This window comes from Exophiala xenobiotica (assembly GCF_000835505.1).
Source record: "Exophiala xenobiotica strain CBS 118157 unplaced genomic scaffold supercont1.5, whole genome shotgun sequence".
Classification (NCBI taxonomy): domain Eukaryota; kingdom Fungi; phylum Ascomycota; class Eurotiomycetes; order Chaetothyriales; family Herpotrichiellaceae; genus Exophiala; species Exophiala xenobiotica.
The window spans coordinates 471,463-498,754 of record NW_013562490.1 but is presented as its reverse complement, the minus strand read 5'-3'; the positions used below and the strand labels follow the sequence as shown (position 1 = coordinate 498,754).

At 52.4% G+C, this 27,292-nt stretch overlaps 11 protein-coding genes across 18 annotated transcripts; 6 read left to right on the top strand and 5 right to left on the bottom strand.

Moving 5' to 3' along the window:
• The first annotated feature begins 41 nt into the window (after nt 1-41).
• On the top strand, nt 42-3,011 carry PV05_07893. Of its 2 annotated transcripts, none has more exons than XM_013457369.1 (2): nt 42-572; nt 664-3,011. In XM_013457369.1, exon 2 carries the CDS (start codon nt 1,075-1,077, stop codon nt 2,449-2,451), a length of 1,377 nt encoding a protein of 458 aa, XP_013312823.1. In that variant the 5' UTR covers nt 42-572; nt 664-1,074; the 3' UTR covers nt 2,452-3,011. The 2 variants fall into 2 exon arrangements, with proteins under 2 accessions (XP_013312823.1, XP_013312824.1); XM_013457370.1 differs by having other exon boundaries at nt 42-1,076; nt 1,124-3,011.
• PV05_07892 (uncharacterized protein) lies at nt 2,866-4,868 on the bottom strand. Its single transcript, XM_013457368.1, has one exon. It carries the CDS (start codon nt 4,686-4,688, stop codon nt 2,979-2,981), a length of 1,710 nt encoding a protein of 569 aa, XP_013312822.1. The 5' UTR covers nt 4,689-4,868; the 3' UTR covers nt 2,866-2,978.
• Nucleotides 4,869-4,978: 110 nt separating this feature from the next.
• PV05_07891 (uncharacterized protein) lies at nt 4,979-6,908 on the bottom strand. The gene is made up of 2 exons (XM_013457367.1): nt 6,821-6,908; nt 4,979-6,721 (listed from the first exon to the last, which is right to left on the bottom strand). The coding sequence occupies exon 2, from the start codon at nt 6,566-6,568 to the stop codon at nt 5,126-5,128; it is 1,443 nt and encodes a 480-aa protein (XP_013312821.1). The 5' UTR covers nt 6,569-6,721; nt 6,821-6,908; the 3' UTR covers nt 4,979-5,125.
• Nucleotides 6,909-7,913: 1,005 nt separating this feature from the next.
• Nucleotides 7,914-10,614, top strand: PV05_07890. 5 transcript variants are annotated; one of them, XM_013457366.1, is made up of 4 exons: nt 7,914-8,071; nt 8,320-8,466; nt 8,600-9,702; nt 9,815-10,614. In XM_013457366.1, the coding sequence occupies exons 2-4, from the start codon at nt 8,455-8,457 to the stop codon at nt 9,861-9,863; spliced, it is 1,164 nt and encodes a 387-aa protein (XP_013312820.1). In that variant the 5' UTR covers nt 7,914-8,071; nt 8,320-8,454; the 3' UTR covers nt 9,864-10,614. The 5 variants fall into 5 exon arrangements, with proteins under 5 accessions (XP_013312820.1, XP_013312817.1, XP_013312816.1 ...); XM_013457363.1 differs by having other exon boundaries at nt 9,802-10,614; XM_013457362.1 differs by having other exon boundaries at nt 8,600-9,731.
• Nucleotides 10,615-10,886: 272 nt separating this feature from the next.
• On the top strand, nt 10,887-13,427 carry PV05_07889. 2 transcript variants are annotated; one of them, XM_013457360.1, is made up of 5 exons: nt 10,887-11,157; nt 11,226-11,331; nt 11,872-12,237; nt 12,675-12,814; nt 12,892-13,427. In XM_013457360.1, exons 3-5 carry the CDS (start codon nt 11,877-11,879, stop codon nt 13,294-13,296), a joined length of 906 nt encoding a protein of 301 aa, XP_013312814.1. In that variant the 5' UTR covers nt 10,887-11,157; nt 11,226-11,331; nt 11,872-11,876; the 3' UTR covers nt 13,297-13,427. The 2 variants fall into 2 exon arrangements, with proteins under 2 accessions (XP_013312814.1, XP_013312815.1); XM_013457361.1 differs by having other exon boundaries at nt 11,226-11,418; nt 11,738-12,237.
• Nucleotides 12,481-14,055, bottom strand: PV05_07888 (uncharacterized protein). Its single transcript, XM_013457359.1, has 2 exons — nt 13,948-14,055; nt 12,481-13,897 (listed from the first exon to the last, which is right to left on the bottom strand). The coding sequence occupies exons 1-2, from the start codon at nt 13,999-14,001 to the stop codon at nt 13,415-13,417; spliced, it is 537 nt and encodes a 178-aa protein (XP_013312813.1). The 5' UTR covers nt 14,002-14,055; the 3' UTR covers nt 12,481-13,414.
• A 153-nt stretch (nt 14,056-14,208) lies between these two features.
• PV05_07887 (NADH-ubiquinone oxidoreductase 19.3 kDa subunit, mitochondrial) lies at nt 14,209-15,259 on the top strand. The gene is made up of 3 exons (XM_013457358.1): nt 14,209-14,355; nt 14,406-15,020; nt 15,082-15,259. The coding sequence occupies exons 1-3, from the start codon at nt 14,313-14,315 to the stop codon at nt 15,120-15,122; spliced, it is 699 nt and encodes a 232-aa protein (XP_013312812.1). The 5' UTR covers nt 14,209-14,312; the 3' UTR covers nt 15,123-15,259.
• An 871-nt stretch (nt 15,260-16,130) lies between these two features.
• On the top strand, nt 16,131-19,187 carry PV05_07886 (uncharacterized protein). Its single transcript, XM_013457357.1, has 9 exons — nt 16,131-16,363; nt 16,486-16,511; nt 16,583-16,980; nt 17,038-17,232; nt 17,283-17,412; nt 17,466-17,866; nt 17,923-18,457; nt 18,521-18,600; nt 18,658-19,187. The coding sequence occupies exons 1-9, from the start codon at nt 16,291-16,293 to the stop codon at nt 19,100-19,102; spliced, it is 2,283 nt and encodes a 760-aa protein (XP_013312811.1). The 5' UTR covers nt 16,131-16,290; the 3' UTR covers nt 19,103-19,187.
• A 60-nt stretch (nt 19,188-19,247) lies between these two features.
• PV05_07885 (uncharacterized protein) lies at nt 19,248-21,979 on the bottom strand (the record flags this gene model as incomplete). The annotated part of the gene is made up of 2 exons (XM_013457356.1): nt 20,810-21,979; nt 19,248-20,659 (listed from the first exon to the last, which is right to left on the bottom strand). The coding sequence occupies exons 1-2, from the start codon at nt 21,276-21,278 to the stop codon at nt 19,248-19,250; spliced, it is 1,881 nt and encodes a 626-aa protein (XP_013312810.1). The 5' UTR covers nt 21,279-21,979.
• On the top strand, nt 21,963-23,835 carry PV05_07884 (uncharacterized protein; the record flags this gene model as incomplete). The annotated part of the gene is made up of 6 exons (XM_013457355.1): nt 21,963-22,051; nt 22,121-22,378; nt 22,442-22,765; nt 22,827-23,289; nt 23,348-23,400; nt 23,466-23,835. 6 exons carry the CDS (start codon nt 21,963-21,965, stop codon nt 23,833-23,835), a joined length of 1,557 nt encoding a protein of 518 aa, XP_013312809.1.
• On the bottom strand, nt 21,967-27,169 carry PV05_07883. Of its 2 annotated transcripts, XM_013457353.1 has the most exons (6): nt 26,430-27,169; nt 25,591-26,377; nt 25,288-25,539; nt 23,449-25,229; nt 22,809-23,388; nt 21,967-22,743 (listed from the first exon to the last, which is right to left on the bottom strand). In XM_013457353.1, exons 1-4 carry the CDS (start codon nt 26,696-26,698, stop codon nt 24,321-24,323), a joined length of 2,217 nt encoding a protein of 738 aa, XP_013312807.1. In that variant the 5' UTR covers nt 26,699-27,169; the 3' UTR covers nt 21,967-22,743; nt 22,809-23,388; nt 23,449-24,320. The 2 variants fall into 2 exon arrangements, with proteins under 2 accessions (XP_013312807.1, XP_013312808.1); XM_013457354.1 differs by having other exon boundaries at nt 21,967-23,388.
• Between the last annotated feature and the right edge of the window lie 123 nt (nt 27,170-27,292).

Here is a 27,292-nt window from a genome sequence, read left to right as displayed (position 1 = left end):
ATCTTTTGTAGAGGGAATAAATGGAATGTCTGACTGTGTTGTTTCCCTCGAGATGGCCACTTTCTTCGTGTTTCTTTTCATAATTCTCCCTAAAAGACATATCTGACGGTAAAGACTTCCGTCCTCACCGGTTCTCTCAGCACGTCAACGTCTACAGTCTATCTCTGCAGTTCAAAGGTGTTACTCTTAGAATGTTCATCGCCGCCCGACATGCTATGCGACGACTGTCGACAGCTGATACAACAATCTGAGCTGCTCTCACCTGACGGGCAGGTTACGCGTGAAGTCACGACCACCGAGTTCGAGGCCGCCATCAAGGCGAAATGCTACTTGTGCACAAGGCTGCGTATTCAACTTGGAGATGGGAAGTGGACGCACATCCTCTCGGACCTACCAAAGGACAACTTGATCGCCTTCGACAAGTCGCTTACTGCTGCACCTAATTTCAGTCTTGTCAGGTTAGGATGCAAATTGACCCCGATCGTCGGCCATGATCTTAATGGTTTACCCACTGAGGGAAAGGGTTACTCATACGGTTACCTTCAAGTCACTGTTGCCCCTCAAACCTCAAGGTGGGCTTTTTTCCCTTCGCGTTTACTGCATCATTCTCACTTCCTGTCTTCACTTTGGCCTGGAAGTTGTCTGATAGAGGACCGGATGAAGACCACCAAATGTTCCTGTCATTACTGCAGTCAAGAATGCAGCCTCTACCTCAGATTCCAGAGTGCTTGACCTGATTCGACACTGGCTTGAACACTGCGTCTGGTCGGCCTCCCATCCGGAATGCCTGCAGCAACTACAACAGCCGATGATCTACCCTAGCCGCTTGATCGACGTAGGTGCTAGCGGCGGACATGATGACTTTTGGAGGTTGGCGATTGTTGCGCGCGAAGAGTTGTCAGGCCCATATATCACTTTAAGTCACAGATGGGGGCAAGATATGCTCAAACTTGAGCAAGATACTCAGGAAGCTATGCTTCGTGGGATGCCTTTGTCTGTCCTTCCTGACACATATCAGGACGCCATTCTAGTGGCCAGACATCTAGGCGTTCGCTATCTCTGGATCGACTCGTTATGTATGCTGAAAACCTGAATGTCTCCTCTCAGCTAATCTTGCTCCAAGGTATACGTCAAGATGAATTGAAAGACATTCAGCAAGAGGCAGTCGGCATGGCAGAAGTTTTTGGCAACGCCTTGTGTAATATCTCGGCCCTGTCAGGAAGGCAAGACGGTCTGTTTAATACACGGGACCCCGAAGTGGTTAGCAGCGACAGTGTACGTCTGGACGCAGAGGATCATGAGCTCTCGAAGTCGTACCTCATCAACGACCTACAATTATGGAGAGGAGAGCTCATTCATATGCCTCTGACAACCCGTGGCTGGGTGCTTCAAGAGGAAATCCTTGCCCCTCGTACTGTCTACTTCGGTGCTCGGCAAGTTCTTTGGGAATGCTCAGGCTTTCGAGCTTGTGAGACTTATCCAACCATGCAACACAAAAGGCCTGTTGAGATCCTACCCGATGTTGACAAGGATCGCTACTTCCTGCATGACGAAGAAATAGGACCAATCGCTTCGGTGCTTGAGGCTTCTAGACGGGCAGGGGGCGATCAAAGATTCGAGCTTCATCCATTTCAGTCGACGCTTTTCACTGTTTGGACGAGCTTTGTTGGACACTATTCTCTTCGCCACCTGTCATTCCAAGCTGACAAGATTCTAGCCGTGGCGGGTGTCTCAAAACTGTTCGGTGTGGTCATGAAAGATCAGTTTCTCGCCGGACTCTGGCGCAAGCATCTCATGCACGGCCTGCTGTGGTACATCCGACCAAACTCGAAGTCTGTTCCTCCCACCGAATATCGTGCCCCGTCATGGTCTTGGGCGTCCAAGGATGGGTATGTGGTGCATGCAGAGCCTGCTAGTAACTCCTGGATCGTGGCTAGAGCGCTAGAGGTAAGCTGCACTACGTCTGATGGCAGTGAATTTGGGATGGTCATCTCGGCTATGCTCCATCTTCAAGCGCCCAGCTTGGATTTGTCAGTCGACCAATACGGCGTGTGGACGATATCCAAAGTTCCAGGTGTTGTTGTGCGCCTCGATTCGACTGAAGATCTCAGCTCAACAAGACGCGCCCTTGCCATTATCATACGAACGAGCGCATACCGACTCATCGATTCGCATCCTGGTTCGGCTCGCAAAGTTATTCTTGCAGCTCAAGGAATTGTTCTTGCGGCGTGTATCGATCCGGCTAGTGGTGGTGCATCTGCCACTTATACGCGGATTGGATACTTTGCGGTGGAAGATCGCAGAAGGAACACATTGACTCCCAACTGGTTGCCCCTCGGGTGCACGATCTTTCCTGAACCAATCGGACCAAATCCAGAACGACAGCAGAGTGCTGAGACATTCCGGTTCGATGAGCAGGGGGAGTTTCTGGAGAGTTTCCACATCATCTAGCCACTTGGGACAGGTGACACAACATATACCAGAGGAGCTACACGGAGGAGTCTCAGACCTGACAGCATATGTGGTGAGAGGATTGGGTGGGAGGTCAAGAGCGACAAGCGCACGGGGACACCGACTGGAGTCGTCGCTGATGATGGCTCCAAAGCACAACATGCTGCTCTCGAAGCAAGCCCAGCTGCTGGGTTTCGGCACGGTCAATGGCAACGATCATGGCCATAAGCACAGTCGACGCCGCAGGGAGACTACAGTACGTTCATAAAGGGAGGATACAGTCAAGCGCATAGGTATGAAAGGGCTTCAGCGCCTCAATATTAGCAGGCATGACGAAAGAGCTTACGATGGAACTATGCTAGGACATGGATGGTCTTCCAGTAGAGCAAAGATGTGAGACCAAGCAGCATTTCTCCAAGGTTAAGTGCTGGCTACTTGTGCAGTCCTTGCAGCTTTTCGACGAAGTCGAAGCTTTATTTCTGTGCTACGTAGTTTCTGGGGTTATTTTTCATACAGATCCTGTTAATCTACAGGCGACTGTCCAATGAAGTGTCCTTCACCACGGTCCCTTTCTGCGCTTCCCAGACCGTGTTGAACACCTGAATTCCTCGTTCCCAAAGCTCATCTTTCACGTTTTCTTTGACCGATCCATCTTTATCCAACAACCGCAACCGATCCTCGCTAGTACAGCCCCAACTCACCTCCTCGCCACGCAGGAACTGTGCGAAAGGCTCGAGGAACTTCTTAGTCGCTTCTTTGTCCGTCTCTTGGAAGTCTTGTCGCCACGCCGACGCCCACCACAAGGGCATATCGCCGCCATGACAGACTCCGACTTCCGGCTTGACCCAGTTGTCCTGGCTCTTTGCTCGCCAGGCAATGCGGTACCGTTGGACGCGGCTCTGCGGGAGCGGCGTGACGTTCGGATGGGATGGTGGGTTGAGCAGGAGATGCGTCAAGCCTCGAATCGAGGCGTGAACTTGATTGTCTGCGACTATCTGGCTGAACACCTCGGCCCAGGCATTGGCGTCGGTCGAGTTTTGAGTTGGTAGGTCGTAGATTTTCAGGAGAGCCTCGAGGACAGGTTTCGGATAGTAATTGGCCAGTTGGAGTAGGAGGCCCGGATAGTCCGACGGCGGATTGACAAACTTGTAGAGCTCCTTCTCGTCACTGACTTCGCCAAGCAGGACGGAGGTGCCGTTCTGAGCGAGGCGGGTGGTGAATGACCCGCTGTGCAGTGACGAGAGAAAGGTCGGGAGGATGAAAGCGTTGTCGGTGCTGGAACGGAAGGTGTGCATCTTCATCTTGGTGTTGGCGGTGACGAGGTCTCGGAATGGAATGGCACGGAGGCGGGAGAGCTTCTCGGCTGGAGTCGAGGAGGCGGGGATGTTGAAGAGCGAGCACAGCTCGTTGAACTGAGAGGTCAAGACTGGGGCGCCGGTGGGATTCGGCTGGATGGCGACAGCGTTGGACCACAGGTAGACGCGCTTGATGAGTCTTTGGGAGGATGGAAGCATACTGTCGTAGTTGAGCTGGAAGAATGTCGAGTTCGCGCCAGCGGAGAGGCCGCCGACCGTGATGTTATCGGCATTGCCGCCAAAAAGGCCGATGTATTTGGCGACCCATTCAAGTGCACATCGCTGGTCCCAAAGGCCGAAGTTTGACGGGGCCGGCTCTTCGTGCAGAGAGGCGAGCTCTTCGCCGGCGAGGAAGCCAAAGAGGTTGAGTCGGTAGGTCGGCGAGACAATGATCCTAGGCGTCACGTCCTTGACCAAGTCGAACGGGTCATGGGTGTGGTCTTGCATTGCGTTGCCGATTTGGAGCCATCCGCCATGGATGTAGACTTGAACCGGCCAGCCCTGCTTCGGGGCAGGGCCTGCTGGAACCCAGATGTTGAGGTACAAACAGTCTTCGTCCTGGACGTTGTCGATGGGCGGAGCGGCGGCGGGATTGTCCACGTATACTCCATCGTGCGCGTAGTGAGGCTGTGGACAGATGGGGCCGAACTGTGTATAGTCGCCTGGTTGGCCGGAGCCAGAGCTGCTGTCAAAGGAGAAGTCCGATGGCAGTGGGTGTGGACGGCGCCATCGTCGTGAGCCTACCGGCGGAAGGGCATACGGGACCTTTGTGAAGCGGTAGAGTATGGGCTCGCCTGAGGCTGTGCGTTGCTCGACTCCTTGGAGACTGCCTCGGGGCGTCTTGAAGATGTAGGGATGACTTGTGTATTGGACGGGACGCATTGTGGTGGGGTCGAATCTGGCAATCCTATGGTGGTCGTGTCGTTGCGAAGGTGAAGAAGGATTAGTCGGTAGTGCCCTCTACACGTGTCCCCCGTCAATCATGTGTGTATTCTCGAAGGCGGAGAGAGACCGGAGAGAGCTTTATTCATTTGATAATAAGAGGTATCTCTCCGCTCCGGCTATCGGCATGATGAGGGAGGGAAGAATGGACGGAAATTGGTAGGTGTTGATGTCCCTCGGAAATACATTTTCCCCCGATGAGAGAGAGGCGGACACGTTCCGCCAGATCTGGCCGAGGCACGTCCCAAGCTGTATGAAGAGGCTATGAATACAGGTAGGTATGGAGTACCACACCCACGGTCAACAGCACGATCCCTTGCTCATGCCAGATGTGCCACATCATCAAGACTGACCGTTTTGTATTCTACATCGCTACATCACATCTCTTCGTTTGCATTTTCCTCTATCTCCTCTCTTCTGTGCTCATCCGCAGGTACTTCGTTTTCGTGGGATGCCATCCCATACAGTCTTTCTTCCTCGCCACCCAGCAGAGGTGCCCTCTCCTTCGGCTCTCGCAAAAAGGAGCTTGCTAAGCTCATGAACAAGGGTGAGAGTCCATGAACCATGATCGAACAGAGTACCACAAAACAAATTACAGGCCAAACCGTGCCGAGGGCGTCCTGGTGAGGCGCGTCCACCGGGGGATGAGGAAGTGGTTCTGACGTGCCGGTCTCCAGCCGAGCTCGAGCCTCGATAGCTAGGAAGAGCGCTCCAACTCCCATGGGCCCGAAGTGCCCGACAAAAAATGCCTCATGCCACGTTCGGATATCGGGGATCAGTCTCTTGAGTATGAGGATCGCTGGCAGCCGCCGAAGGAGAAGAATCACTAGGACGCAGAGGATCATGCGTCCGGGGGCGAGGTTGTGTTTGTACAACCCCCATGGTATGATGGACCCAAAGTAGACGAACATTGTCGAATTCAGCATCAGGTCCAGGATATCTGGTAGTTTCATCCTTGCTGTTCTTGTTGAAAACCATCCGTCCCAACAGAAGGCAGCGCCGGCGCAGAAGCAGACCAGAAAGTCATCCAGCCCTAGGGTGCTACCCACCCCAATGCAGAGAATGGCCATGAGGAAGTAGAAAACGAACAGCGTGGATTCCTGAATAAATCCGCGCGATTCACTGAAGCGGAGGACCTTGTTTGCCAAAATCCCGAGAGCCACCCCAATCATGATGCCGGTCACACATTGCCAGAGAAGCAAATTGGTCAACCACTCCCGAACGGCTTTACCCGCAGAATTCGCCAATGTAGCATACAGTGCGGCATACAAGAAAGGAAAAGCGGTTCCATCATTGCACCCGGACTCTGCTGCCAGTAGATGGCGGACTCGGAGAGGTATTCTTTGGGCAAACTTTGCTTCAGCGATCACGCTGGCTGAAAGGACCGGATCTGTCGGGGTCAAGCAAGCTGCAATGATGAGCGCTGTGTTCCAGGTAGTCTTGAGGATAAAGTGTATGGCAATCGTGGAGATGATCCAGCCAGCTATCATGTTTGGACCCAGAAGAAGACCGACACTCCTCCAATGCCGCTTGACATAGCCGGCTGGCAGTTGGATGCCCACCGCGAAGCATTGTACCCCTGTGATGATTCTAGTGAGCTCTTGAGTGATATTGTCTTCCCAACCCCATTTGTCGATCGGATCGAGGATTGGGGCTCCTTTGGGACCAAAGACGATGCCCGTGAGAGTTGCGAGGGGAGGTTCAGAAAGGTGAGCTCGGTTGCGGATGAGCTCCGAGAACAAGGCGTACAGAATCAGGAAGAAAGAGAGAAGGAGGTAGGTCAGATGAGAGGTGCTGGGTTCGATCTGAGGCCAGGCCATGTTTCAGATCGTTCGTGTCCTGCACAGAACGAGGCTTCCTCGCACCAATTCTCTCACGCTCTTCGTCTTCAGCACTCCGAGGCAAACAAAGGATACATGTCCAGTTTGGCGGACTACGAGGCTTTTGAATTGATATTTTCTCCTCGTGGGTTTCTGTGATGACGATTGATTTCATTAGCGGTGGCTTGAGGTGTTGAGCGTGGGAAGTCAAAACGTCACCAGCCACAACTGCCCGACATCAATATGACTTACTGATGATGATCAGACATGTAATAGAGCCTAATAGTAAGCCGTACATTCCGTGTTCAAGGCTGCCTTCACGGACTTGTAGAGAACTTCATCTTACGAACGCTGCTAATCGGCTTCATACTGTACGACCTACCGGGTTGCCCCTGGTATTACGGCGATCCCAATAGAGTTCATATCCACCCAACGTCTTCGCCTTTTGAAAAGTCTGGAACGCCGGCAACGATCTCAAGAACGGTGAGACGTCTACTACGTAGTATGCCGAATCCGACAACTGCAGGTTCTGGACCGTCATCCTGGCCCGATTATTGAGAGATCAACATAATTGAATCTCTGAGCCAGGTGTTCTAAAGGGCACTTTGGGGGTACTATTGGTTAGCCCAAAGGAAAAGGCATTATTGGATTAACACGGATAACGATCCGTTTGTAAATCAGTCGTGGTTTGACGCAGAATAGTCAGCATCACAAACGGATCTCCTGATTGCAATCGAGCAGTGTATCCAAGATTGGCCTGTTTGTACGGTTGGTATGAGGAAGTGTTGCTATTCACCCTTCCGGCCGATCCTTGAATCTGCGAAAACGTCCTCTCGTGATCGAAAGAGTTATGATCACTCGCTCGATTGGCAGATAAATCACAAAAGACCTAGCCAATTGGACAAGGCATGCAACATGGGATTTGAGATAGTTGGGGATTGGGAGTGCTGCCCAACGAGTGAAGCAAACAAAACTTCCGCCGTGTAGAGTAGGTAGATAGCAGCAAATCAGGCCTTCAGGCGCGAGCCTCACCGGCCTAAAAAGAGCCCAGAAGTTGCTGTTCAAGCCTAGAGCATGCCCGGGAAGCGACCGCCGACGGCAGGGTTTGGTGGTTCGCATAGGCGACAAACGAGGCAAACAGTGAAGAATGCCTCGAGAGAGATTCAACGGGCCAAGAAATGGGCCCATGGATGGCCAAAATGAGCCACTTTTGCAGTCACGGGTGTGAATTCACAGGGCGGGCAGCTGCGGCCGAAGCGAAAGTGGCCCCCCCTTCACTTTGCCCACGCTAAACCTGGCACTGCGACCTCGCTCATCTCTGCGTGACCTTGAAACCTGACCTTCTCTTGGTCCTTCTCTCTCCCTCACTCTCCCTCATCTCTCCATCTGCAATCTTCCGACAACTCTCTCGGTCTCATTGACCAGCTTGAAGACTTGTGAGCATCCGACTCACTTGTCATCAGGCCAACGGTTTGCCTTCCGTTTGACCTCTTCCTGCACCAGGTTAGTCATCCTTCTGCTACGCTGCCCAATATCACGCCAATCTGCCCAGCCCACACCGGTCCAACCTCAACCTCAGCCTGCGGCCTACGCTTCTTCACGTCCCATCTTCTTCCATCATTATCACAATCGACTTTTACTGTCTGGCGTGAGGCACGTCACAGCCAGGCATTCACCTTTGTTTTGTTCTCGATCTCACATCGTTTTTCACCGCTCTCAACGCCTTCCTACTGACGTCGAATCGAAAACAGGCCGAGATCGATTCAGTTTCCAAATCCAACAACGCCGACGACAACATCTCCTCCCTGCAACTGCAACCCTCTTATTCGATCATTTTTACCAGACTCCCACATCTTGCAGCCTAGTTGCTGCCCTCCCAAGTCAAAATGACGACAATGGTACGTGACAACGTGTAGTGTTCGGCGTCGAGCCTCAAGGAGGATGGTCAGAGCCGTAACAGCACACTTCTCTTTTGTGATGACTGCAAAAAAGAAGAATTTAGGACCCCCCATACTAATGGTTTGTTGACAGGATCTGCGTGTCGGTAACAAGTACCGCATTGGACGAAAGATCGGTAGTGGCAGTTTCGGTGACATTTACTTGGGCACCAACATCATCTCTGGTGAAGAGATTGCTATCAAACTCGAATCGGTCAAGGCTAAACACCCTCAACTCGAGTACGAGGCCCGTGTCTACAAGTCTCTTGCCGGTGGTGTCGGCATTCCTTTCGTCCGCTGGTTCGGCACAGAATGTGACTACAACGCCATGGTTCTTGACCTCCTCGGCCCCAGCTTGGAAGATCTGTTCAACTTCTGCAACCGCAAGTTCTCCCTCAAGACCGTCCTCCTGCTGGCCGACCAGCTCATCTCTCGAATCGAGTACATCCACGCCAAGTCCTTCATCCACCGTGATATCAAGCCGGACAACTTCCTCATGGGTATTGGCAAGAGAGGCAATCAGGTCAATGTCATCGATTTTGGTTTGGCAAAGAAATACCGGGACCCCAAGACTCATTTTCACATCCCATATCGTGAGAACAAGAACTTGACTGGAACGGCCCGCTACGCCTCCATCAACACTCACTTGGGTGTCGAACAATCTCGCCGTGATGACATGGAGTCTCTCGGCTATGTTATGCTCTACTTCTGTCGTGGCTCTCTCCCATGGCAAGGTCTCAAGGCTGCTACTAAGAAGCAAAAGTACGACCGTATCATGGAGAAGAAGATGACCACTCCAACCGAGGTTCTCTGCCGAGGTTTCCCGAACGAGTTCGCCATCTACCTCAACTACACCCGTTCCCTCCGCTTCGACGACAAGCCGGACTACTCCTACCTCCGAAAGATCTTCCGTGATCTGTTCGTTCGTGAATCATTCCAGTATGACTACGTCTTCGATTGGACTGTGTACAAGTATCAGAAGAATGCTCAGGCCATTGCTCAAGCAGCAGGCAACCAACCCGCTCAGGAGGAAGAGGAGAAACCACGACGTGGCCATACCGGCACTGCAGCAGCCACTGGTGTTCCCACCCCACAGCACACTTCGACTCAAGGCAAACCAGCAGCCATCTCCAGCTCCCGACGCAAGGTTATCGAACGCGGCACTAGCGGCAACGACCAGGGAGGAAGTGACAGGATGTGAGTACTTGAATACCTTATGGTTCCGTGTAAGGGATCTCCTCTGCGATTTGCTTCGGTTGCGTGGAGGTTTACAATAGCATCTGACTAATGCTCTAGTCTTCGACGTTAGGCTTCGTTCTGGTACGAGGATAACCACTGGCAACGGCGATTATCGTTGAAACGGAATGACGGCTTAGTGTTGCTCGACACTGAACCTCTCATCCAAACCTCTGAAGACTTCGGTCTTCCAACAACAATGGGTATGTCGGATCCGGCGCGGGGTTTGCTCTAGCACATGGCAAATCCGTAACGAGTCTATGTGACATGCGGACTTTCTTATCTGAATGGCCACTCTGATCAATACGACATGCAATTACATCAGCGATGACCAACGACTCATGGGATAACATCGACGCTTCAAGAGCAATCTTTTGCATGCGACATCGGACATGAACGAAGTTTTAGCGACATACGACAGTACAGCATCACCAGTGCTGCCCATTAACGCAGAAAATGACTCTGAACAACGTCAACCTGCTCCACCCTCAAGGTCCATCTGGACCTCTGGGCTATCGACTCACCACCGACCGATCCTAATCATCTCAGCACGTTTTCCTATTTCCTGTATTGGCTTCCAACATACGCAGAAACAAAGAGTACTGGTTCATTTGCAGAGGAGAAGAATGAAGTGAAAGCTTCTAGCTCGGACCTCGGCCACATTGCCTCGACGTGAAATGCCCGAGTGTGAATGAAGTGAAGGGCAGAAGTGCACAGGGATACATGGCGATGGATTTGTTAGGGGCAGCTTCCGGGGAGGTTTATGGCCAGTTACTCGATTGCTTTGGTGAAGCAACATAATTAGCGACAAAGGCAAAGGGAGTCTTTTTGACTCTGACTAGCTAGTCCAAAATGATATCAATGTGCTAAAAATCCCTGGATCCTAAGTGATTTGCTCGTCGCTTTTGCAAGTGGACCTGTCAGGTACGCCACTTATGCGGTTCTGCATTGTCCCAGCCTCGGATTCGAGATGGTTAAGGCCACACTCTGAGACCCAGGTTGAGGAGGACAGTGCTGCTTTCAGGGGTTAGCCAGCTAGTCAGTGCTTGCATGAAGCAGTTGGCTGTCAGAACCAAACGGAGAGACGAATTGCAGCTCCGATTTCATGATAGCCCTTGGCTACTCCTCAAATCGCAGCGCCGCTACGGCCTCCTCCCCTTCGCTTACCAATAAGAGTAGTGCATGAGAGCTCGATGGACGTTGATCGGGGCCGATTTGGCGTTGAAACTAGCATGATAGAAGGCGTGACCTGCATCTGCTGAAGCCGTTCCCCTTCGACTACACACCACTAAAGCTTCCTGTGCTCTCTACACCGCTGACCTCCCATCTGCTCCGGCAATTTGTCTCCATTACAGACTCGACATCCGAAAGACCGCGCAGAAGTACTGGAAAGATTCCTCAAAAGGTTGGAACGAGGTTCGTTCTGCGACATCCTCCATACCACGAACAAGGCCCCTGTTTGCTGACTAAAGTCTGTCCCACAGTGCAAGCCACCTGGATAGGTAACGTCGAAGGCAGTGGTTTAGGGACACTTTGGACTACGACTGCTCTATCAACTATTTAACCACGAGAGGCGGATATTGCTACTCAGTGAGTCGATTTCTTCGTCTTACGTCCACGGTGTTGCTGTTGGAAAGCCTCGGCTAGGAGGTACGAAAAGAGACCACCAAGCACTGGGTAAGTCTCTATTGTTTCGTTCTTCTCCCAACTTTTGGGAAATCTCAATGTCTCTTCCCAGAAAAGGAGAAAACCTGCTTTTGTCACGGTAGTGGCCCCGGACTGGTGCAAGATGCGAGATAGCTCGTCTTCTCACGTCCATCCCAGCCCCGTCGCTTACCGGCCTCGGCGAGAATCGTCTCGCTGATTGATTTCTGCTTTCGATGGTCACACTGAGGAGGGGCCTTCTCACATTGGACATGCGAGTCTACGAGACTACCCTGTTCAATTCCGAAAGCTTGCGAAGCTTGACTACCTTGCTGACCCTAAGTCTTGCCAGCATTACAACATCGAAGCAATTGTCAAAGACCAGCTCACATCTTGACATCCCTTATCGGCATATAAAGGAGTGTCGACTGCTGCACCCTAGCTCAAAAGCAATATTACTCCCAATATTCTAACAGAGAGAATCAGCCAAAATGCCAGTCGAACTCCGCAAACGTCCAGCGCCCAAAGAGCCCGCAACTGCTCCTCCTCCTACGAAACGAGGTAGTGGCGCCGGCAATACGGCGAAGAAACTCGCCGAGAAAGCGAAGGCTGCTGTCACAAGTAAGCCCACGAAGGATGACTCGGTGCAGACAGCAGCTGAAGCACCTACCACGGCGGCCGCTGAGCCTAAGACCAACGGCACTACAGGTGTCGGCGAAAAGATCACCCTAGACGGCTTCGGCGGGACCCTACAGACGAATGACGGACAGGACGTTACGCTCAAGGAGCTTCTGGACAAAAGTCTCGCAGGGGTTGTGATCTTCACGTATCCGAGAGCGAGCACGCCGGGTTGTAAGTCAACCCTTTTCTGTGCCTATGTTTGGTATCACTCTTTCCGACAATGCTTGTTGTGTCCCATTCTCCCCGGCCGCCCAACTACCTCGACGTCGTCTCGGTGGACCGGCCTGAGGCCTGTGTCATACATCTTGTGGAATCTCGACGGAAGAGAAGCCTCTTGCCGCATCAGCTCTTGCTATCTAACCCCGTGAAATATTATTGAGAGACTGGTGCTATCATCGTCGATGACGAGCTCGAGAATCTTCTGCTCTGCTACAGAACTCCGCTTTAAATGAGGCAGGAAATGATCTCTCACTCAATGCTCCCACGTGAAAGAAGAGTCTTGTTTTCCTTGGATCATATCCACAAGGCTAGGCTACTGGTTTTCATATTGATCATACAATCGTGCCTTTCGGCGACTTTGAGTATCAGAGACTAATGTCATGGTACAGGCACCACACAAGCATGTCTCTTCCGGGACAATTACGCTCCAATTACGGGCGCATCGCTATCAATCTATGGACTCAGCACGGACAGTCCCAAGGCCAATAGCACGTTCGCGACAAAGCAGAAGTTACAGTATGCCCTTCTGGTAAGTCAGATCCAACTTGTCGTCCAGGCAAAACCTCGACTTGAAAATCGAGCCACTGACGAATGGATTCCGCGCAGTGCGATCCAAATGCAACACTGACATCAGCCATCGGCATGAAGAAGCCCGGTCCCGGTAAATCCACTACCCGGGGCGTCGTCGTAATCGACAAACAGGGCGTCGTTCGTGTCTGGGAACAAGCAGGCCCCGCGAAAACATTGGACGCTGTGCTCGAATATGTCAAGACTCAAGGGATGACTGAGACGGGTGCGCCAGCCGCTGTGGCTGCTCCACCAGCCGAAAGTGCTGTTGCGACGGAGGAGGCGGCGAAGCTAGCTGATCCGGACACGAAGATGGATGAGATGCCGCTGGCCAAGACGCCAACGCCTGAGGAGCAGCAGGCGGCATCGACGGCAGCAGAGGTTGGTGAGAGTGCCGCCAAGTTGGACGAGGGAGCGGCCAATGGCGGACTTCTTAAGCCGTGATATCACTCTTTGAGGATATTATATCGAAAAGTTGGCCTGGGAGCAGCTGCTTGTCCGCATGTGTTCTTGCGCGCCGTGAAATTATAGGCAATATAGCATGATCTCGGCCTCTCCATCTTCATATACTCGCGATCCCTGGTGTCCATGCTCTGCCTATCCTTTGCAGCTCATTGGTGAACCTCTTGCTCGTGATCTCTGGGCTGTTCCCGCCGTAGTTGGCAATTTGCAATGGCGTCCGGTCTTCTGGAGCATAGAATGGGTTCAGCATGAGCTGGATGTATGCTGTCTGCACGGCGCGGAAGGCAGATTTGAGCTCGGCATCACGTAAGCCCACGGCAGGCGGGAATTTTCGTTTGTCCTCGTCTGGAGCGGGCGGGCGGCCCATCATGTCGACTACGATGATGAACTTGACACCCGTGTTTGTCAGCCAACCGTAGGCAGCGAGGCGTTCGTCGATGGCTTGTAAGAGACCAAGGTCCTGATCAAGTGTTTTGGTCTTGGAGCGGATGTCGAAGATGTCGAGGCACGAGTTGAGGAGGAATTGCATGTCTAGGTCTTCATCCTCGTGTGGTGGGAAGAGGGAGATGTGTAGAGGATTGTCCTGTGAACTGTGAGCATGAAGGCTATTGGGTCAGGGAGGAATGCTAGTACATGTTTGCCGATGATGCCAATACATGCGATGGCAGGACTGGAGTTGAGTGCCATCAGCCCCAGGCATTGAGGTTGATACCTCGTAGTGTCCTCACCGTATATCTTGAAAGCGCAGGGCAGTTGGAGTAACACCAGTAGGCGAGGCACAGGAGAGAAATGCCGGATGATTTATTCAGCCAATCAACGAGCTTGTAAAGGGATTTTGACGGTGGAGTTCCGTTCAATGCACATCATAGACCAGCAGTTCGTCTTCATTGTCTTCATATTTCGCCTCTTCCTCGTCGACGCTTCCCTCATCCTCATTCCGATTCATTTCCTTTTCTTCTTCTCTCTCCTCTCCTACTGCCATCACATCTTCAGGCAAGATGATGTCCCTTTCACGAACCATGGCTCCTCGAGCTCTAAGAGGTACGCACGAATTCGCAAAACTCGCCACAACCTGTTAACCATGTGCACAGCTACAACAACAGTCCCCTTCTCAGTCCTCCGCGCCGCACCCGCATCCGCTGCTTCCATATCCTCATCCTCCAAGAAATCTGCCACCTCGATCACGCCCGTGTCCAGTTCTAGCGATCCTTCACGGCTCCCGGTGACAGGCGGCCTGCGCCGCGAAGTGCCTTTGCCCTCGCAAGAGAAGAAACAAGGAGCGATGCAATACGCTCTCACGACACTCGACCAAATTGCCAACTGGGCCCGGCAAGGGTCTCTCTGGCCACTGACCTTCGGCCTCGCCTGCTGCGCTGTAGAGATGATGCATCTTTCCACACCGCGTTACGACCAGGACAGATTGGGCATTATTTTCCGAGCGTCCCCACGACAGAGCGATGTCATGATTGTAGCCGGCACGCTGACCAACAAGATGGCTCCTGCGCTGAGACAGGTGTACGACCAGATGCCTGAACCGAGATGGGTGATCAGCATGGGCAGCTGCGCGAATGGCGGCGGCTATTATCACTACAGTTATTCCGTGGTGAGAGGGTGTGACAGAATCGTCCCAGTGGATATCTACGTGCCTGGATGCCCGCCTACGAGCGAAGCTTTGATGTACGGCATTTTCCAGCTGCAGAAGAAGAGTGCGTACCACCACCCGATCCTCTCGTTCATGAGTGAATCCTTAGCTGACGTGCTTTGCAGTGAGACATACCAGAATCACGAGACTGTGGTACAGGAAGTAGATTCCAAGGGCGATTGTTGATCAGCACTTCGATTTTGCTGTGCGCGGCGTTTGTATTGCAGGAGACATCATACCCTGCTCGACTTATTCGTACTGCATGAAATACGTACAGAAATGACAAGGACGTTGGCTTCCTGATGTCTTGTTTCGCTCCGCGGCTATGTTTGTGGTGTCGGTTTTTCATAACCTGACCTATCTTTTTTTTCCAGCGCGCCAATGCTAAACTCAATCACGCAGAGACCGGGCGCCGACAGAGTGAAATCGTCCCTTCATGTATCCTGTCGGGAAAGCTTCGGTCAGAACGGAGCAAGCGCAAGGTATTGCAGGAGGCAGGAGGCTAATCGTGCCCGTGTCTGTGCCCAATAAGTAGAGTATCGAGTATCGGGGCTGCGGTTGCATGATCAGGACTAGTCCTCATGGTTTCATTCCCCAGTCACAGTGAAGACTCTTGCCTCAGCTGCAGAAATTTTGATCATGCTGTATCCCATCGGAAGTCGTCGACGTCGAGGCAATTTCCTATGTCCTGGCGAGACCAGCAGCACTCTAGTCCGGTACCGCACCGCCGGACTGGATCAGCACCAGCGAGAGCCGGCGCCAGTGGAGTGACTGTGAAATAGGACTTCCTGATCTATGGCCTAAGTTAGGGCCCTTGCACGTTCGGCACAGGAGTATTGCTCCCCCGCCCCGTGGGGAGGAATTCTAGGCGTGGTTTTGGCTCTACGACCACTTGGATTCGACGCGTACTACTGCATAGGTCAGTGGAGGTGGAATGCAGCACCGCTCTGGGCAGACAAGACGACATGTCTACAGGAAGACCAATCTCGCCGAACTGCTTGTACATATATCGGTTTTGCTGTTAGCGATTCCGTTTTCTGGAGAGTGTAAACAAATCAGGCATTGTTGAAACTTGAAGTCGGCTCACCAGGCTTAGCGTTGAGAATGGCAACAGCACTCAATAATACTAGAGGCACGATACCCTTCCGGCTTTTTCTCAGCACTCTCTTTTAAACTACGTCTTGCATTTCCACAGTTCAGACCCTCTGATTCCACGAACGTCTTCATTTGGCGTGGTCACAGTTTCTCCAGAGCTTCCGGAAGGAGTCTTGTTATATCTGTTCAACTGAAGTGTTCTTACTCAGGATTGTTGGGCCCGAACGCAGAATGAGGCCATGCTCAAGTCATCGAGTAGCATGGATTCCGCAGACACATCTAATGCGATGCCCACATCAAAGAGTACACGAGGTCCGTCACTTCTGTCATTGACTTTTTGAAGCACCTTCGCGGAGACTTCTGCAGCTCGCTCTTTTGCTTGCCTGTAAAGTACCCATGCTGTTCTACTTCTCGCAGAGTCTGATTCGTCACAGGTTGTCTAGTGTGTCGCTCACGCAAGGTACGAAGCTATAGATTCATTCCTGCGCCTGCAGAGCCCAAAAAGTCTCCATAACTTATTGCTGCCATCAGGTGAAATGCGACAAATCAGTCCCAGCTTGTCATAATTGCGGGCGTCTGGGAGTACAATGCCCTGGATACGAAGAACATAATCGTCCATCCTCAGCAGACGTCCTCTCGTCCGTGGAGACTGTGTACCGCACCTCTGGTATAGAGAAAAGAAGAGTAGGTTCTTGCGAGGATTGCCGGAAAGCCAAGAGGAGATGCTGTCGAAGTCGCCCCCAGTGTCGCCAGTGCATTCGTCGATCTCAGACATGCACGTATATATCTGGAAGCAATCAGCACATTCAAGCCGAAAGGGGCATTTCCTCCCCGTTGGCGGGCCCAGAGAGCAGTCATTCAATGTTGGACCGTTCATCCATTTCCAGCCAGACAACTGTCACTGCTTATGGGTCTGACGGTGTTCAATGGTAAGGCACTACTTTTTTCCCTGTTATTCATGACCTGAGAAGACTGACGAACCCGAGGCTCTTCGCCGACACGATCCCAACAGATCGGAAACTGCAATTATTACTTGTTAATCTTTACTTTGATCGCGTTTCGACCCTGCGGTGCCTGGGATTCATACACAAGCCTTCTTTCTTGCAAGCCTTTGATCGCGGGTTGGTCCTAGAGAAGTACGGAGAAGCGTTGCTATACACTATCTGCGCTCTAGGAGCAAAGTAAGTTGCTCAATTCCACATTTGGAACAGGTGCCAATCAACATTTTCAGGATCTATGTGCAAGACAATATCCAGCAATTTGACTCATACTCTGATGCCGCTCCTGGCTCCTTGTGGGTGGAGAAGGCCAGAGAAATGGCGTTGCGAGAAATTTCACGACCTTCGCTGAAGACGTTGATGGTTTGTTCAAGTCTCCACGCTGGCTGAGGCCTCGCCGCTAAGAAAGTGAGTAGTCCATGATTCTCATCTGCGAATACTGCCTCAGGACAGGCGACAACGCTCTTGCTTTCGTTATTTGGGGCATCTGCTACCAGATATTGCGCTTGCTGGGCCTGGACTCCCCAAGCAGAACGACACCTGATCTTACACAAAGAGAAGCAGAGCGCAGGGCGCTGTGGTCGTGTTTTATACTGGACAGTGTGATTGGTTCCGGGGTTGATGAGAACCTACACTGGCACGACGAAGTCCCCCGCGTGCCTTTACCGTGTCCCGACCACATGTTCGTCTCACAAATAGCGTTTACAGGACAAGAAGTCCCCGCCTTTGATCTCTTCATATCGCCAACTGGGCTGCGTCAACTGGATATCAGGGCTCAAGTCGTCTACCTGGCGTTCGTCAGGACGAAAGTCCTTAGGTAAGTGTGAAGGAGCCTCCAATCCCATTGCTTGACCGTCTGCTGAACCGAGAAAGGGTCATCCGGCACAAAGAAGGACAGAGACACATCTGGTCCCCAGAGTCTTCCTTCCTGAAGATCATAGAAGACCTTGAGATTTGGTACGACGGCCTGCCGGAGCAATTCCAACTGACAGACTTGAATCTCTATGTGCAAACCGAGACGAATATCATTGGGGCGGTATTCATGCTGCACCTTCTTTACCATTCAATTGTGGCCGACCTGACGAGAGTTGCGCTACCGGGATTTGACTTCCCTCTTTCGTCCGCGCTTCGGACAGCACCAAACAGCTTTCGAAAGCAATGTCAACAGAGATGTCGTTTCCATGCGGACCAAGTTTCTCAATTAATTCAGAAGGGTCTTGTCCATGGAACAAGAGCCTTCGACGACTTTCATTGCGCCGTGGCTGCATTTGAGTCGGCCAAGATCCAGATCGTCCACACGTCTACTGTCACGTCTAACAGCGCCGAAGAACGAAAGAAGACTACGGACAATGTCCGGTTCAATATTAAGCTATTGAACATGCTGAAAAGGGACAGATCAAACCCGTTTGTGAGCGCGGTCATTTCTCTTTGCGTACTGGTTTTCCTGGACTATCAACTGACAAACAACTAGCAAAGCCTCGTACCTTTATTGGCGAGATTTGGGTTTCACGAGCTCCTGGCCGAGTTCCCATCTTTCTCGAGACAGGCACAGTACGTCCATGCCGACAATCAATCCGCCTGTTTCGACGCTGACATACGGTTGTGTAGACATGGGAACGGGGATACTGGCGAAGTGACCGGGCCACCGGAAGCTAGCTACCTGAGCAACGCGGCAGCATTTCGCCTTGCGCAGGCCGCAGTTCGCACGGAACACCGACGACGAGAGGTGTCCACGCTCTCGCCCGTGGAAAATGTTACGCAACCACCCTTTCCGCCTCCAGTCACCTACGAGCCCAGTCAATGGGATGTACGTGGCCCAGAGGGCCGAGCGGATCAGTTCGCCCCTGCAGAGCACGGCACCACAGGCTATGGCGCTCGTACTGGGTCCCAGTATCTCGACCACAACGAGTCCGTGGCTGCTACGTTTCCTGGTGTTGGTCCATTGGATGACCAGTCGATGTTTTCGGTCGAGGAGTATATCCAACTCGCGGGAGAAATGTCCAACTATCTTACGTGGGATGGCTTAGAGACTCTGGACCCGGTCCAATTCTAGCTGGAAGGCTCGGAAGCGACAGACAAAGTCTATTCGTCTAATGTTCTCTAGCAGTGGCTGAATTGATCATTACATGAATCAACAACCTTGGCTTCTGGTGCGCATATTCGTACACGTTTACTCTTTCGTCGCATGACACTGTAAGTTATGCCGGCAAAACATTAGCCATCTCCGCCGGTGCCAGATGCTTTCTACCGATGAACTTGATCCACGCGTACGGGTCTTCCATTTCATCCTTCAATGTCGTCTGCTGGGCGCCCTGCACTGCCTTGGGGTACTCGCCAGCCAGTCCGACCACACCCACGTCCTTTCTGTAGTCTTCCCATAACGCGAGCAATTCGGCAAAGACCTGAGGTTCACGATCGCGCAAGTCGGTCGTCTCGCCCGGGTCGCTCTTGATGTTGAACAGCTCCCAGCGCTGCGGTCCCTTGGGCGCCGGCACGAACGTGATCTTCCACTCACCACGGCGCAGGGCGCCCGAGCCAGCAATCTCGAATCCTGCCACGTAGTCGGGCGCGTGGATCGGCGTCTGCCGACTGGTCAAGCATTGGCTTCCTTCCTCGTCTCCGGACAGTGCACTGAGGAATGCTTTCCAACTGCGACCCCGGAGCGTGGCGATCGGTCGTCCGTGGTATTCTTTACCCGGGTGCTTCAGACCGGCCAGGTCGAGCACGGTGGGCACAATGTCCATGACGGTGCAGAAGGCGTCGGTGATCATGCCGTCAAAACCATGACTTCTTTTTTTGTTCTTAGAACATTTGCGCGCCAGGCTGGCCGGCGGTTTGACCACCAAAGGTACCCTGCAGCCGCCCTCGGTGGAGAACATTTTGTACAATCTGGACGGTGCAGTCGCTGCTTGCGCCCACCTGGTGCCGTACCACACGAACGAGTTCCCCCGGCCGATGTTGTCGAGCGAGTTGTCGTAATATTTGTCAATGTGCTCCAAGATGCTCGTCCCGACGAGGGGGCTGGCTTCGTAGCTGGCCCCCTCGGCGCCGTTGTCGCTCATGAACAGAATGAACGTGTCGTCGTATTCACCTGTCTCCTTTAAGTGGTCCAGTACTCGACCGATATTCCAGTCCATCCGGTCCACCATGCCGGCATAGACTTCCATCGCCCGTGCAGACGCCGCGCGTGAGGTCTCGTCCAGACTCTCCCACTCGGCCTGTTCGCCGGGGGCGGCCACCACAGGGTGAGGCACAACATTCTTGTCGACGAGGCCGAGCTCTTTCAGCTTGGCTATCCTTCGCTGACGGAGCGCTTCGGGTCCGTCGCGGTACAGGCCTTCGTACTTGTCGCAGACGTCTTTGGGCGCTTGCAGGGGCCAGTGTGGAGCCGAAAATGGGAGATAAGCGAAGAATGGTTGCTCCTTTTCCTCGTCCGTGCGGGTTTGCAGGTACGATAGCATCTTGTCCGCGTATCCGTCCGATGAGTACCATTCGGGCCCGAAATCATACTCGTTAAGGAAACGGTCGTCTTCGACGTGCAGAGCGCGCGTGGCAGTCTCGAAGAATTTGCCTGGCTCTGTCGAAGGGTCCAGGTACACTGGCTCGTAGGCTATATTTTTCACCCAGAGTAGTAAGCATTCAGCGAGTGAAAAGAACGTTCGGGGAGTGTGGCTTGTTTATTTCGCCTTTTGGCATTTTGCTGTCTTTCGGCGGCCTTATAACATAACAAAGAGCAAAACAGAGACGAGACGAGACTCACCATAATGGTTGGCGCATCCAGGTAGCAGAGCGAAACTTTTCTTGAAGCCACGCCGCAGAGGATGATGCTCCGGCTTGACGCCCAGATGCCATTTCCCGCTCATCAAGGTGAGATAGCCGCCTTCTGAGAGCAGCTCGGGGAGGGCGACGACCTTGCTGTTCAGATATCCTTCGTGGCCCGGCTGGCCCTTGTGTGCTGGTGAACTGCGGATAAACTCGTACAGCTGACCGAGGCCGGCGATGTGGTGGTCCGTCCCGGTCATCAGCATCGACCGTGTCGGACTGCAAGCGGCGGCGACGTGGTATTCCGTGAAGCGAATTGAACCGCTATCGCTGGCGAGCGAGTCAATGGATGGAGTAGATATCTCCGAGCCATAACATCCGCAGTCGCTGAAGCCAAGGTCGTCGGCGACGATGATGAGGATGTTGGGCCTTTTGGGTTGTTGTTGTTCACTCATGGCTTCACCCATTCTCGATATACTTCTGTGTATACGGAGTAGTCTCAGGACAGAATAGTTCTCTGGTTTATGGAGAAATCAGAGACACACAGAGGGCGATACAAAGGCCACGGGAAAAAGAAAAAGGACGTCTCGTTGTCTTCCCACGAACTCTTCCCACAAAATGTCACGAGCAGAACCGTGACGGAGTCGAATGATGACCTCGATTTGTTCTCTGTCTCCTTTGGCCACCAATCCTCCCAATGAGAAGTGTATTGCGCACAGCTGCGAGCTACGGCTCCCGCATCACCCTCTTCGAGAGAATACCGGCTCTCGGCCAGATATTTGACGGAAGTCGGCGGTGGACCTTTGCGGCCGAAGTCCGGTGGCGCCTCTCCATGCCGAAGCTCCCCATAGCATCCCGCAGTGCGGAGTCATCTAAGGATCCTGAACTAAGGTTGTCCGCGTACATCAAAATGACAAGTGGTACAAGCGGGTGGTCTAGCGTGGACCTTCCAAGGCAAAGCATTCAGACTGAACCATAGAGCGGAAGGCAGACCTATTGCGCCATTTTGACGTTGGTCGTGGTATATAGCCCCATGGCACCTCCGTCCCTCTTCCCCTGGTGGCTGCGATCAGAGTCTCATGCCGTAAGAAAGAAGTCGTTTACCTTACCAGCAGTCTTGTGAGAGCCGCCGGATAAGGACAACAGTCGACATGCACGGCGAAACCGGCCTTGACGGCCCCCAGCTGTCGCTTGTCCACCGTATGCGTGAATTCAATCTCACGCTGGTGTTTGTCATGCTGTAAGTGCTGCTCATACCAGCAAGGAAGGCCAGGCCGGAGACGTATCTGCTAACAGACGCTCCGTCTAGGTACATGGGAAGTTGCGCCTTCAACTTCGGATACGACGTCGGTAATTTTGGAGCCGTTCAGGGCATGCAGAGCTTTGGGAAAAGATTTGGTGAATGCAATGACACCACGGGGACTTGCGCTCTGCCAGCCTGGTTATCGTCACTCATGACATCGCTCCCATTCTTGGGAAAGGCCATGGGAGCCATAGCCTGCGGTCCCATTGCTGAAAGATTTGGTCGCAAGACAGCCGTCCTCGTGCTTGCTATACTGTCATTCATGTCAGTACTATCGCACCATCCCCCTGACTGTACACCTCAGATTGCTGACACTGTGCTTTCAAGTGGTGTCCTGCTCCAGACCACAGCGACAACGGCGGCTCAGTTCACAATTGGACGATTCATCAGTTTTGCCATGACTGGGATGACCATCGTCGTGGTCCCAATCTACCAAGGCGAGGTTGCGCCCAGGTCCTTGCGAGGTATGATGGGTTCGACTCTCCAGCTGATGATCACTGCTGGCCAACTGGTGGCTGCTCTGGTCACATATGGAACAAAAGGCATCTCGTCAAATGCAGCCTGGCAAATCCCCGTCGGCCTTCAATTTATTGCGCCGTCAATAATTGTTGTACTTCTACCACTTGTCCCTGAGTCACCCAGATGGTTAGCGTTCCCTCTCTTCCGAAACATCCTGTTGGCTTGAGAAACTAACTGGACTACCTCAAAACAGGCTTCTATCCCGCGACCGAGTCGAGGATGCCAAAAAGTCACTGTTCAAACTTCGAAAAGGCGCCGATAGAGCCGACGTCGATCTCGAAATCGAGGCTCTTCGCCATGCTCGGTCTGTGGAAGATAAAGGAAACTGGTCGGAAGTATTCAACAAAGACAACAGAAGGCGAACATGGGTCGCCATCCTCGTCATGTTCGGACAACAGATTACAGGTCAAGCATTCTCCAGCCAGTATTCTGTCATCTTCTATCAGTCACAGGGTTTCAAGAGTGAAGCTTTCCTCTTCAACATCCTGGCGAATGTCTCGGGACTCGTCTGTTTGATCATCACTTGGCTCATTGTCGACCAGGTAGGCCGAAGACCCATGCTAATGGTCGGTGGACTCGGTATGGCCATCTTCTTGTTCATTGTGGGAGGCATCGGAGTCGTGAATGATCCTACCGCCAGTCAAAAGAACACCCTGGTACGCCCACGTTCCCTTCCTCGCACGGAAATCTGTGGTACTGACGATCTCATGACAGGTTGCCGCTTTCATCCTGTTTACTTGTGCCTACAACGTATCCTGGGCGCCATGGTGAGTTTGATACCAAAGCCCTGATCGGATCAAAGGACCCTGACTTACCTATCTCCCACGCGCAGCTCCTACGTTGTTGTCAGTGAAGCAGCGTCTTCTCGAGTCAAGGAAAAGACCAATCTCATTGCCTGCGTCATCTCCATCTCCACGACCTTTTTGACCTCGTTTACCCTGCCGTATCTGCTCAAGGCCCCTTATGCCGCTCTGGGTGCCAAAGTGGGATTCCTTTACGGCTCCATCTGCTGCGCGATGGTGGTATTGGCTTATCTGTTCGTCCCAGAGCTGAAGGGGCGCAGTCTCGAAGAGGTCGACCAGCTTTTCGCATCAGGGGTTTCCCTCCGAAAATTTGGGAAGGTTGAGACATTTACAGTAGAGCAGATTCAGGTATCTGCAGAGAAGACCCCACAAGGAACTGCTGTGGCTGAGCACGTTTGATGATCTCGCATCACAAAGCCGGTCAGCTTTGTCGTAAGGGAAACAACCAGCCAAGAAGAGCGTGGGAGTCGTCACTTCGTTATGGCGACGATGTGAGAAGGTCGCCCTTGCTTTTCTAGACTTCATACTGGGAAGTGAACCGAATGCCTCACTGAAGCCAAATTGTTGGTATGAGGCTTGGACAGAAACCTGGAACAGGAAATAATACAACTTCCAGAGAACAGTCCCTGGCATCGTAGAGTCTTGGATAATTCGTTGCGGCAGCCTTGACGGGGTAGTTGCGCCGCTCGACGGCGACCAAGTAGGAGGAACTGCCGGAGGGAGCCCTGAAGCCACTCATGAACGACAAAAGCAGGCGGCCGAAGTAGGGTGACTTGTGGAATGATGACCACATGTCGATTCATTCGTTGTTGATGTTACGGATAATGTTGACCTTTAGACCGTGTTCTGCGTTCTTGTCGTTGTTGCGATATATATGCCATGTCTCATTCTAGAGATGAAAAGGAGCTCGGGAAGAAGTCGGACTCTGGAAATTCGGCTGCGTTGTTCAGAGCACTGTGGAGATTATCTCGCAGTGGGACGGGAAGTATGCCAGAGCCGCTGAGGGTAGAATAGTCGGCATAGAATTGATGTAAAATCTCCGGCATCTGTTCGATCTGAGGGTTTGCATCGTCGAATTCGGGGGGATCAGGGACAAGAGAAAATGCGGAAGCCTGTCCAGGCGCTGATTGGTCCGGAACAAGGTAATCTGTTAGATTGAGGCGAGAAGCAACACCTCTCGTTTTCTCCCACAGATTCTTCGAATGATCGGAAACTTCGGCCAGGGTACGCAGGAGGTTCAGAGCAACCATAGAGCTTTGGCGAGCCTTGAAACATGTGGCATCGGATAATGATATCGCGCTCTTCGGTGCCGAGCGCGACGGATCCGATGTGCATGCGAAAAGCAGCAGATCTAGCGCTGATATTAAGAAGTGGTTGAGTTGAGGTCTGTGAAAGCGATACTCCTTGCTCGAAGTGTCCAGCCGAGACAAAACATGAACGGTATCGGCGGCATTATCAACAGAGGCCGACCATATGTCGACCGGCGCTGTCGTACGGAGCTCCGTACAAAGGAACGCTCGAGCAACAAGAGTCCGCATGTGATTCGCCCGTAGATTGATCAATGTTTCCAGGTACTGGCGAGCAGACTCGGTCGCATGGTTCGTGGGGGCAGAGTGGAAATCGATGGTGGTATCCAGGGCCCAGCGGTCGATCCGGCATTGAAAAGATGTGTAGCTGTTTTGCCAGACATTGTGATTCTCCCTTGCCATGATATTGTCGCCTAGGAGCGCGCTGCAAGCTTCTCTGCCAATACGTGCATACTCAATCATGGCTTTCAAAAATGGGGCGTTGACCTGGAGGTAGGGTTTAGTCAATCGTGGAGTCAACGTCATCTGAAAATACACTACATACCGGCGGTGGGAACGTAGAATCGAGGCGCAAGCCTTGCATGGCATTGGGTAGTCCGAGAGCATAACTCAGGTGCTGCTCTAAGATGAATACTGTCCAGATCGTGTTGATAGCCCGCACACGGTCTTTCGAATCGGGAAATACTCGAGCAAGCACAATCTCCCTGGTTAAACCTAGCTCGAAGATGATACGACTGATATTGCCTAGGAACCTCCAACCGACACGCCAAGTACCACGATGCAAGTGGTAGAAGACCTGTAATGAACGAAGTCAGCCTTGCAATGGAGAATGGCTCGGGAGAAGTACCACGAGGATCAGCAAGCCCAAGTCTTTCAAATCCACCACAGCGTCCCAAACCTTGGCTTGCACATCGGACTGGGTGCTTTGGAATAGTCTGGATGCCAAATCCTTGTGCACATCGCCCTCCGCTAACAGACTGATGGCGACGACCAATTTGAGCATGGTAGCATCACAATGCTCAAGTGTGTCCGGAGGATTGCCTGATGAGTACTTGAAACCAGATGTTTGTCGAGCTTGCAAGCTGTTCTGCGTCTTCAGCCTGAGTTCGACCATGTCGAGTATGGGATAAGTGATTCCAGCCATACATTCAAAGTCGTTCAGCATTTGCAGTATTTCATGGTCTTCCATCTCATCAAGTGGTTGAAGTGGGGCAAAAGACGTTCCGACTAAGGTGCAGCTTCCTGGAGACGGGTTGCCAGGAGGATCTGGGGAATTCCTACTGGCTAGGTCGCTCGTTTCTCCTTCTAGGATTTGACCTTGTATGATGGAGAAGGATGATTTCGAGCATACCGGGACTGCGGTAAGGAGTGCTGCATTACTGAAATTGCCGGAACCATGCCCTTCGATTTGAGCTCCGATAATATTGATACAACAGAAAGCGCTCGTAGGGCTCTGAAACAATGGCAATGGCTTCTTTACCCTTGGTGGAGAAGAGGCACTTTCAAATTGTCCACTGATAGAGAAGGCATTTGTCGCGTCGAGTCTCTCGGTCCGCTTGATTAAGAGGTCCAGCTTCTCATTCTGCTGACGAAGAAGGGTTGACAGCCTCTGCTCGAATTGACCTTCGTCATTCCTATCAAGCTTCAGCGACTCTGAATGAAATTTTGGCTCCATAACCAACTTACTCTGTAGGTCCGTCACCAAGTTGGAAGGTAGGCAACGGCCGCGCAGTGTAATGGCATGTTGTAGCATCGCGGGTGGAGCAGTAAGAGCATGGAAGTCTTCCGTCGCAACGGACCTTGGCTGCCTTGCAGCGATTGCATGCGTGGGGAGTGTAACGATTCCTCTTTTTCCTGGGTCTCGAGTGTTGGCTGTCTGCGGCGCTCTGGCTAGCAAGTGCAGTTCTTTTTAATGTTGGTACATCTCCAGAAGAATCTTGTTTGCCTCTAGGCATGTTGACCTTGCAGATTACCAATGTTAAGAGTTAGTATTGATGACAGGACAGAAGGAATAGTAAGAGTGATGGATCTGGTTGAAGTTTTGCACAGTAAGAGTAAGCACATGATACCATCGAGGAATGCATGAAGCGGGAAGCATTTTGAGCCGAAGATCATCCAGAACAAGCAGACACATTGCACTGGGCATAGGGGAAAACCACGACGGATCAAAGAAGTATCCAGCCTTCGTCATGGTCACAGCAATGCAGGCAATGGATGAGTTCTAGAGGAACTCCTCAGATCAGTCTCAGCCCACCACCTGACGTTGGGGTGTCGTAGAGCTGGAAAGGAAGGCGGCGAGCCAGACACGACTGGAAGCTCATGACGACGTTGGCAAAACAGATCTTCGTATTGAATCGACTGGACTCCAGTAGGATGCAATCGGACAGATATTGGCCTAGCATCTTCGTAGCATCACTTACGCTCTGAAGTACGGAGTATGGTAGTTTATCGCGAAAAGTCGGATTGAGTCTCAAGAACCATACGGAGTACAGAGAATCTGGTGTTGAAGGGTCGAGAGCCGCGTCATTTGATTGGGCAGATGATGGTAG

Bases quoted from the DNA above. Each gene is read 5' to 3' on its own strand.
- PV05_07893 (XM_013457370.1), top strand. From the start codon at position 809: ATGATCTACCCTAGCCGCTTGATCGACGTAGGTGCTAGCGGCGGACAT. The intron at 1,077-1,123 runs GTATGCTGAAAA...TCTTGCTCCAAG, and splicing joins TCTCTGGATCGACTCGTTAT to GTATACGTCAAGATGAATTG.
- PV05_07892 (XM_013457368.1), bottom strand. From the start codon at position 4,688: ATGCGTCCCGTCCAATACACAAGTCATCCCTACATCTTCAAGACGCCC.
- PV05_07891 (XM_013457367.1), bottom strand. From the start codon at position 6,568: ATGGCCTGGCCTCAGATCGAACCCAGCACCTCTCATCTGACCTACCTC.
- PV05_07890 (XM_013457366.1), top strand. The intron at 9,703-9,814 runs GTGAGTACTTGA...CTTCGACGTTAG, and splicing joins CAGGGAGGAAGTGACAGGAT to GCTTCGTTCTGGTACGAGGA.
- PV05_07889 (XM_013457360.1), top strand. From the start codon at position 11,877: ATGCCAGTCGAACTCCGCAAACGTCCAGCGCCCAAAGAGCCCGCAACT. The intron at 12,238-12,674 runs GTAAGTCAACCC...GTCATGGTACAG, and splicing joins GAGAGCGAGCACGCCGGGTT to GCACCACACAAGCATGTCTC. The intron at 12,815-12,891 runs GTAAGTCAGATC...GATTCCGCGCAG, and splicing joins AGTTACAGTATGCCCTTCTG to TGCGATCCAAATGCAACACT.
- PV05_07888 (XM_013457359.1), bottom strand. From the start codon at position 14,001: ATGGCACTCAACTCCAGTCCTGCCATCGCATGTATTGGCATCATCGGC. The intron at 13,898-13,947 runs GTACTAGCATTC...CACAGTTCACAG, and splicing joins TTGGCATCATCGGCAAACAT to GACAATCCTCTACACATCTC.
- PV05_07887 (XM_013457358.1), top strand. From the start codon at position 14,313: ATGATGTCCCTTTCACGAACCATGGCTCCTCGAGCTCTAAGAG. The intron at 14,356-14,405 runs GTACGCACGAAT...CCATGTGCACAG, and splicing joins GGCTCCTCGAGCTCTAAGAG to CTACAACAACAGTCCCCTTC. The intron at 15,021-15,081 runs GTGCGTACCACC...CGTGCTTTGCAG, and splicing joins TTTCCAGCTGCAGAAGAAGA to TGAGACATACCAGAATCACG.
- PV05_07886 (XM_013457357.1), top strand. From the start codon at position 16,291: ATGCTCAAGTCATCGAGTAGCATGGATTCCGCAGACACATCTAATGCG. The intron at 16,981-17,037 runs GTAAGGCACTAC...GACGAACCCGAG, and splicing joins GGGTCTGACGGTGTTCAATG to GCTCTTCGCCGACACGATCC. The intron at 17,233-17,282 runs GTAAGTTGCTCA...CAACATTTTCAG, and splicing joins ATCTGCGCTCTAGGAGCAAA to GATCTATGTGCAAGACAATA.
- PV05_07883 (XM_013457354.1), bottom strand. From the start codon at position 26,698: ATGCCTAGAGGCAAACAAGATTCTTCTGGAGATGTACCAACATTAAAA. The intron at 26,378-26,429 runs GTAAGTTGGTTA...GAAGCTTGATAG, and splicing joins CTTGGTGACGGACCTACAGA to GAATGACGAAGGTCAATTCG. The intron at 25,230-25,287 runs GTATGTAGTGTA...CCCTACCTCCAG, and splicing joins ATTCTACGTTCCCACCGCCG to GTCAACGCCCCATTTTTGAA.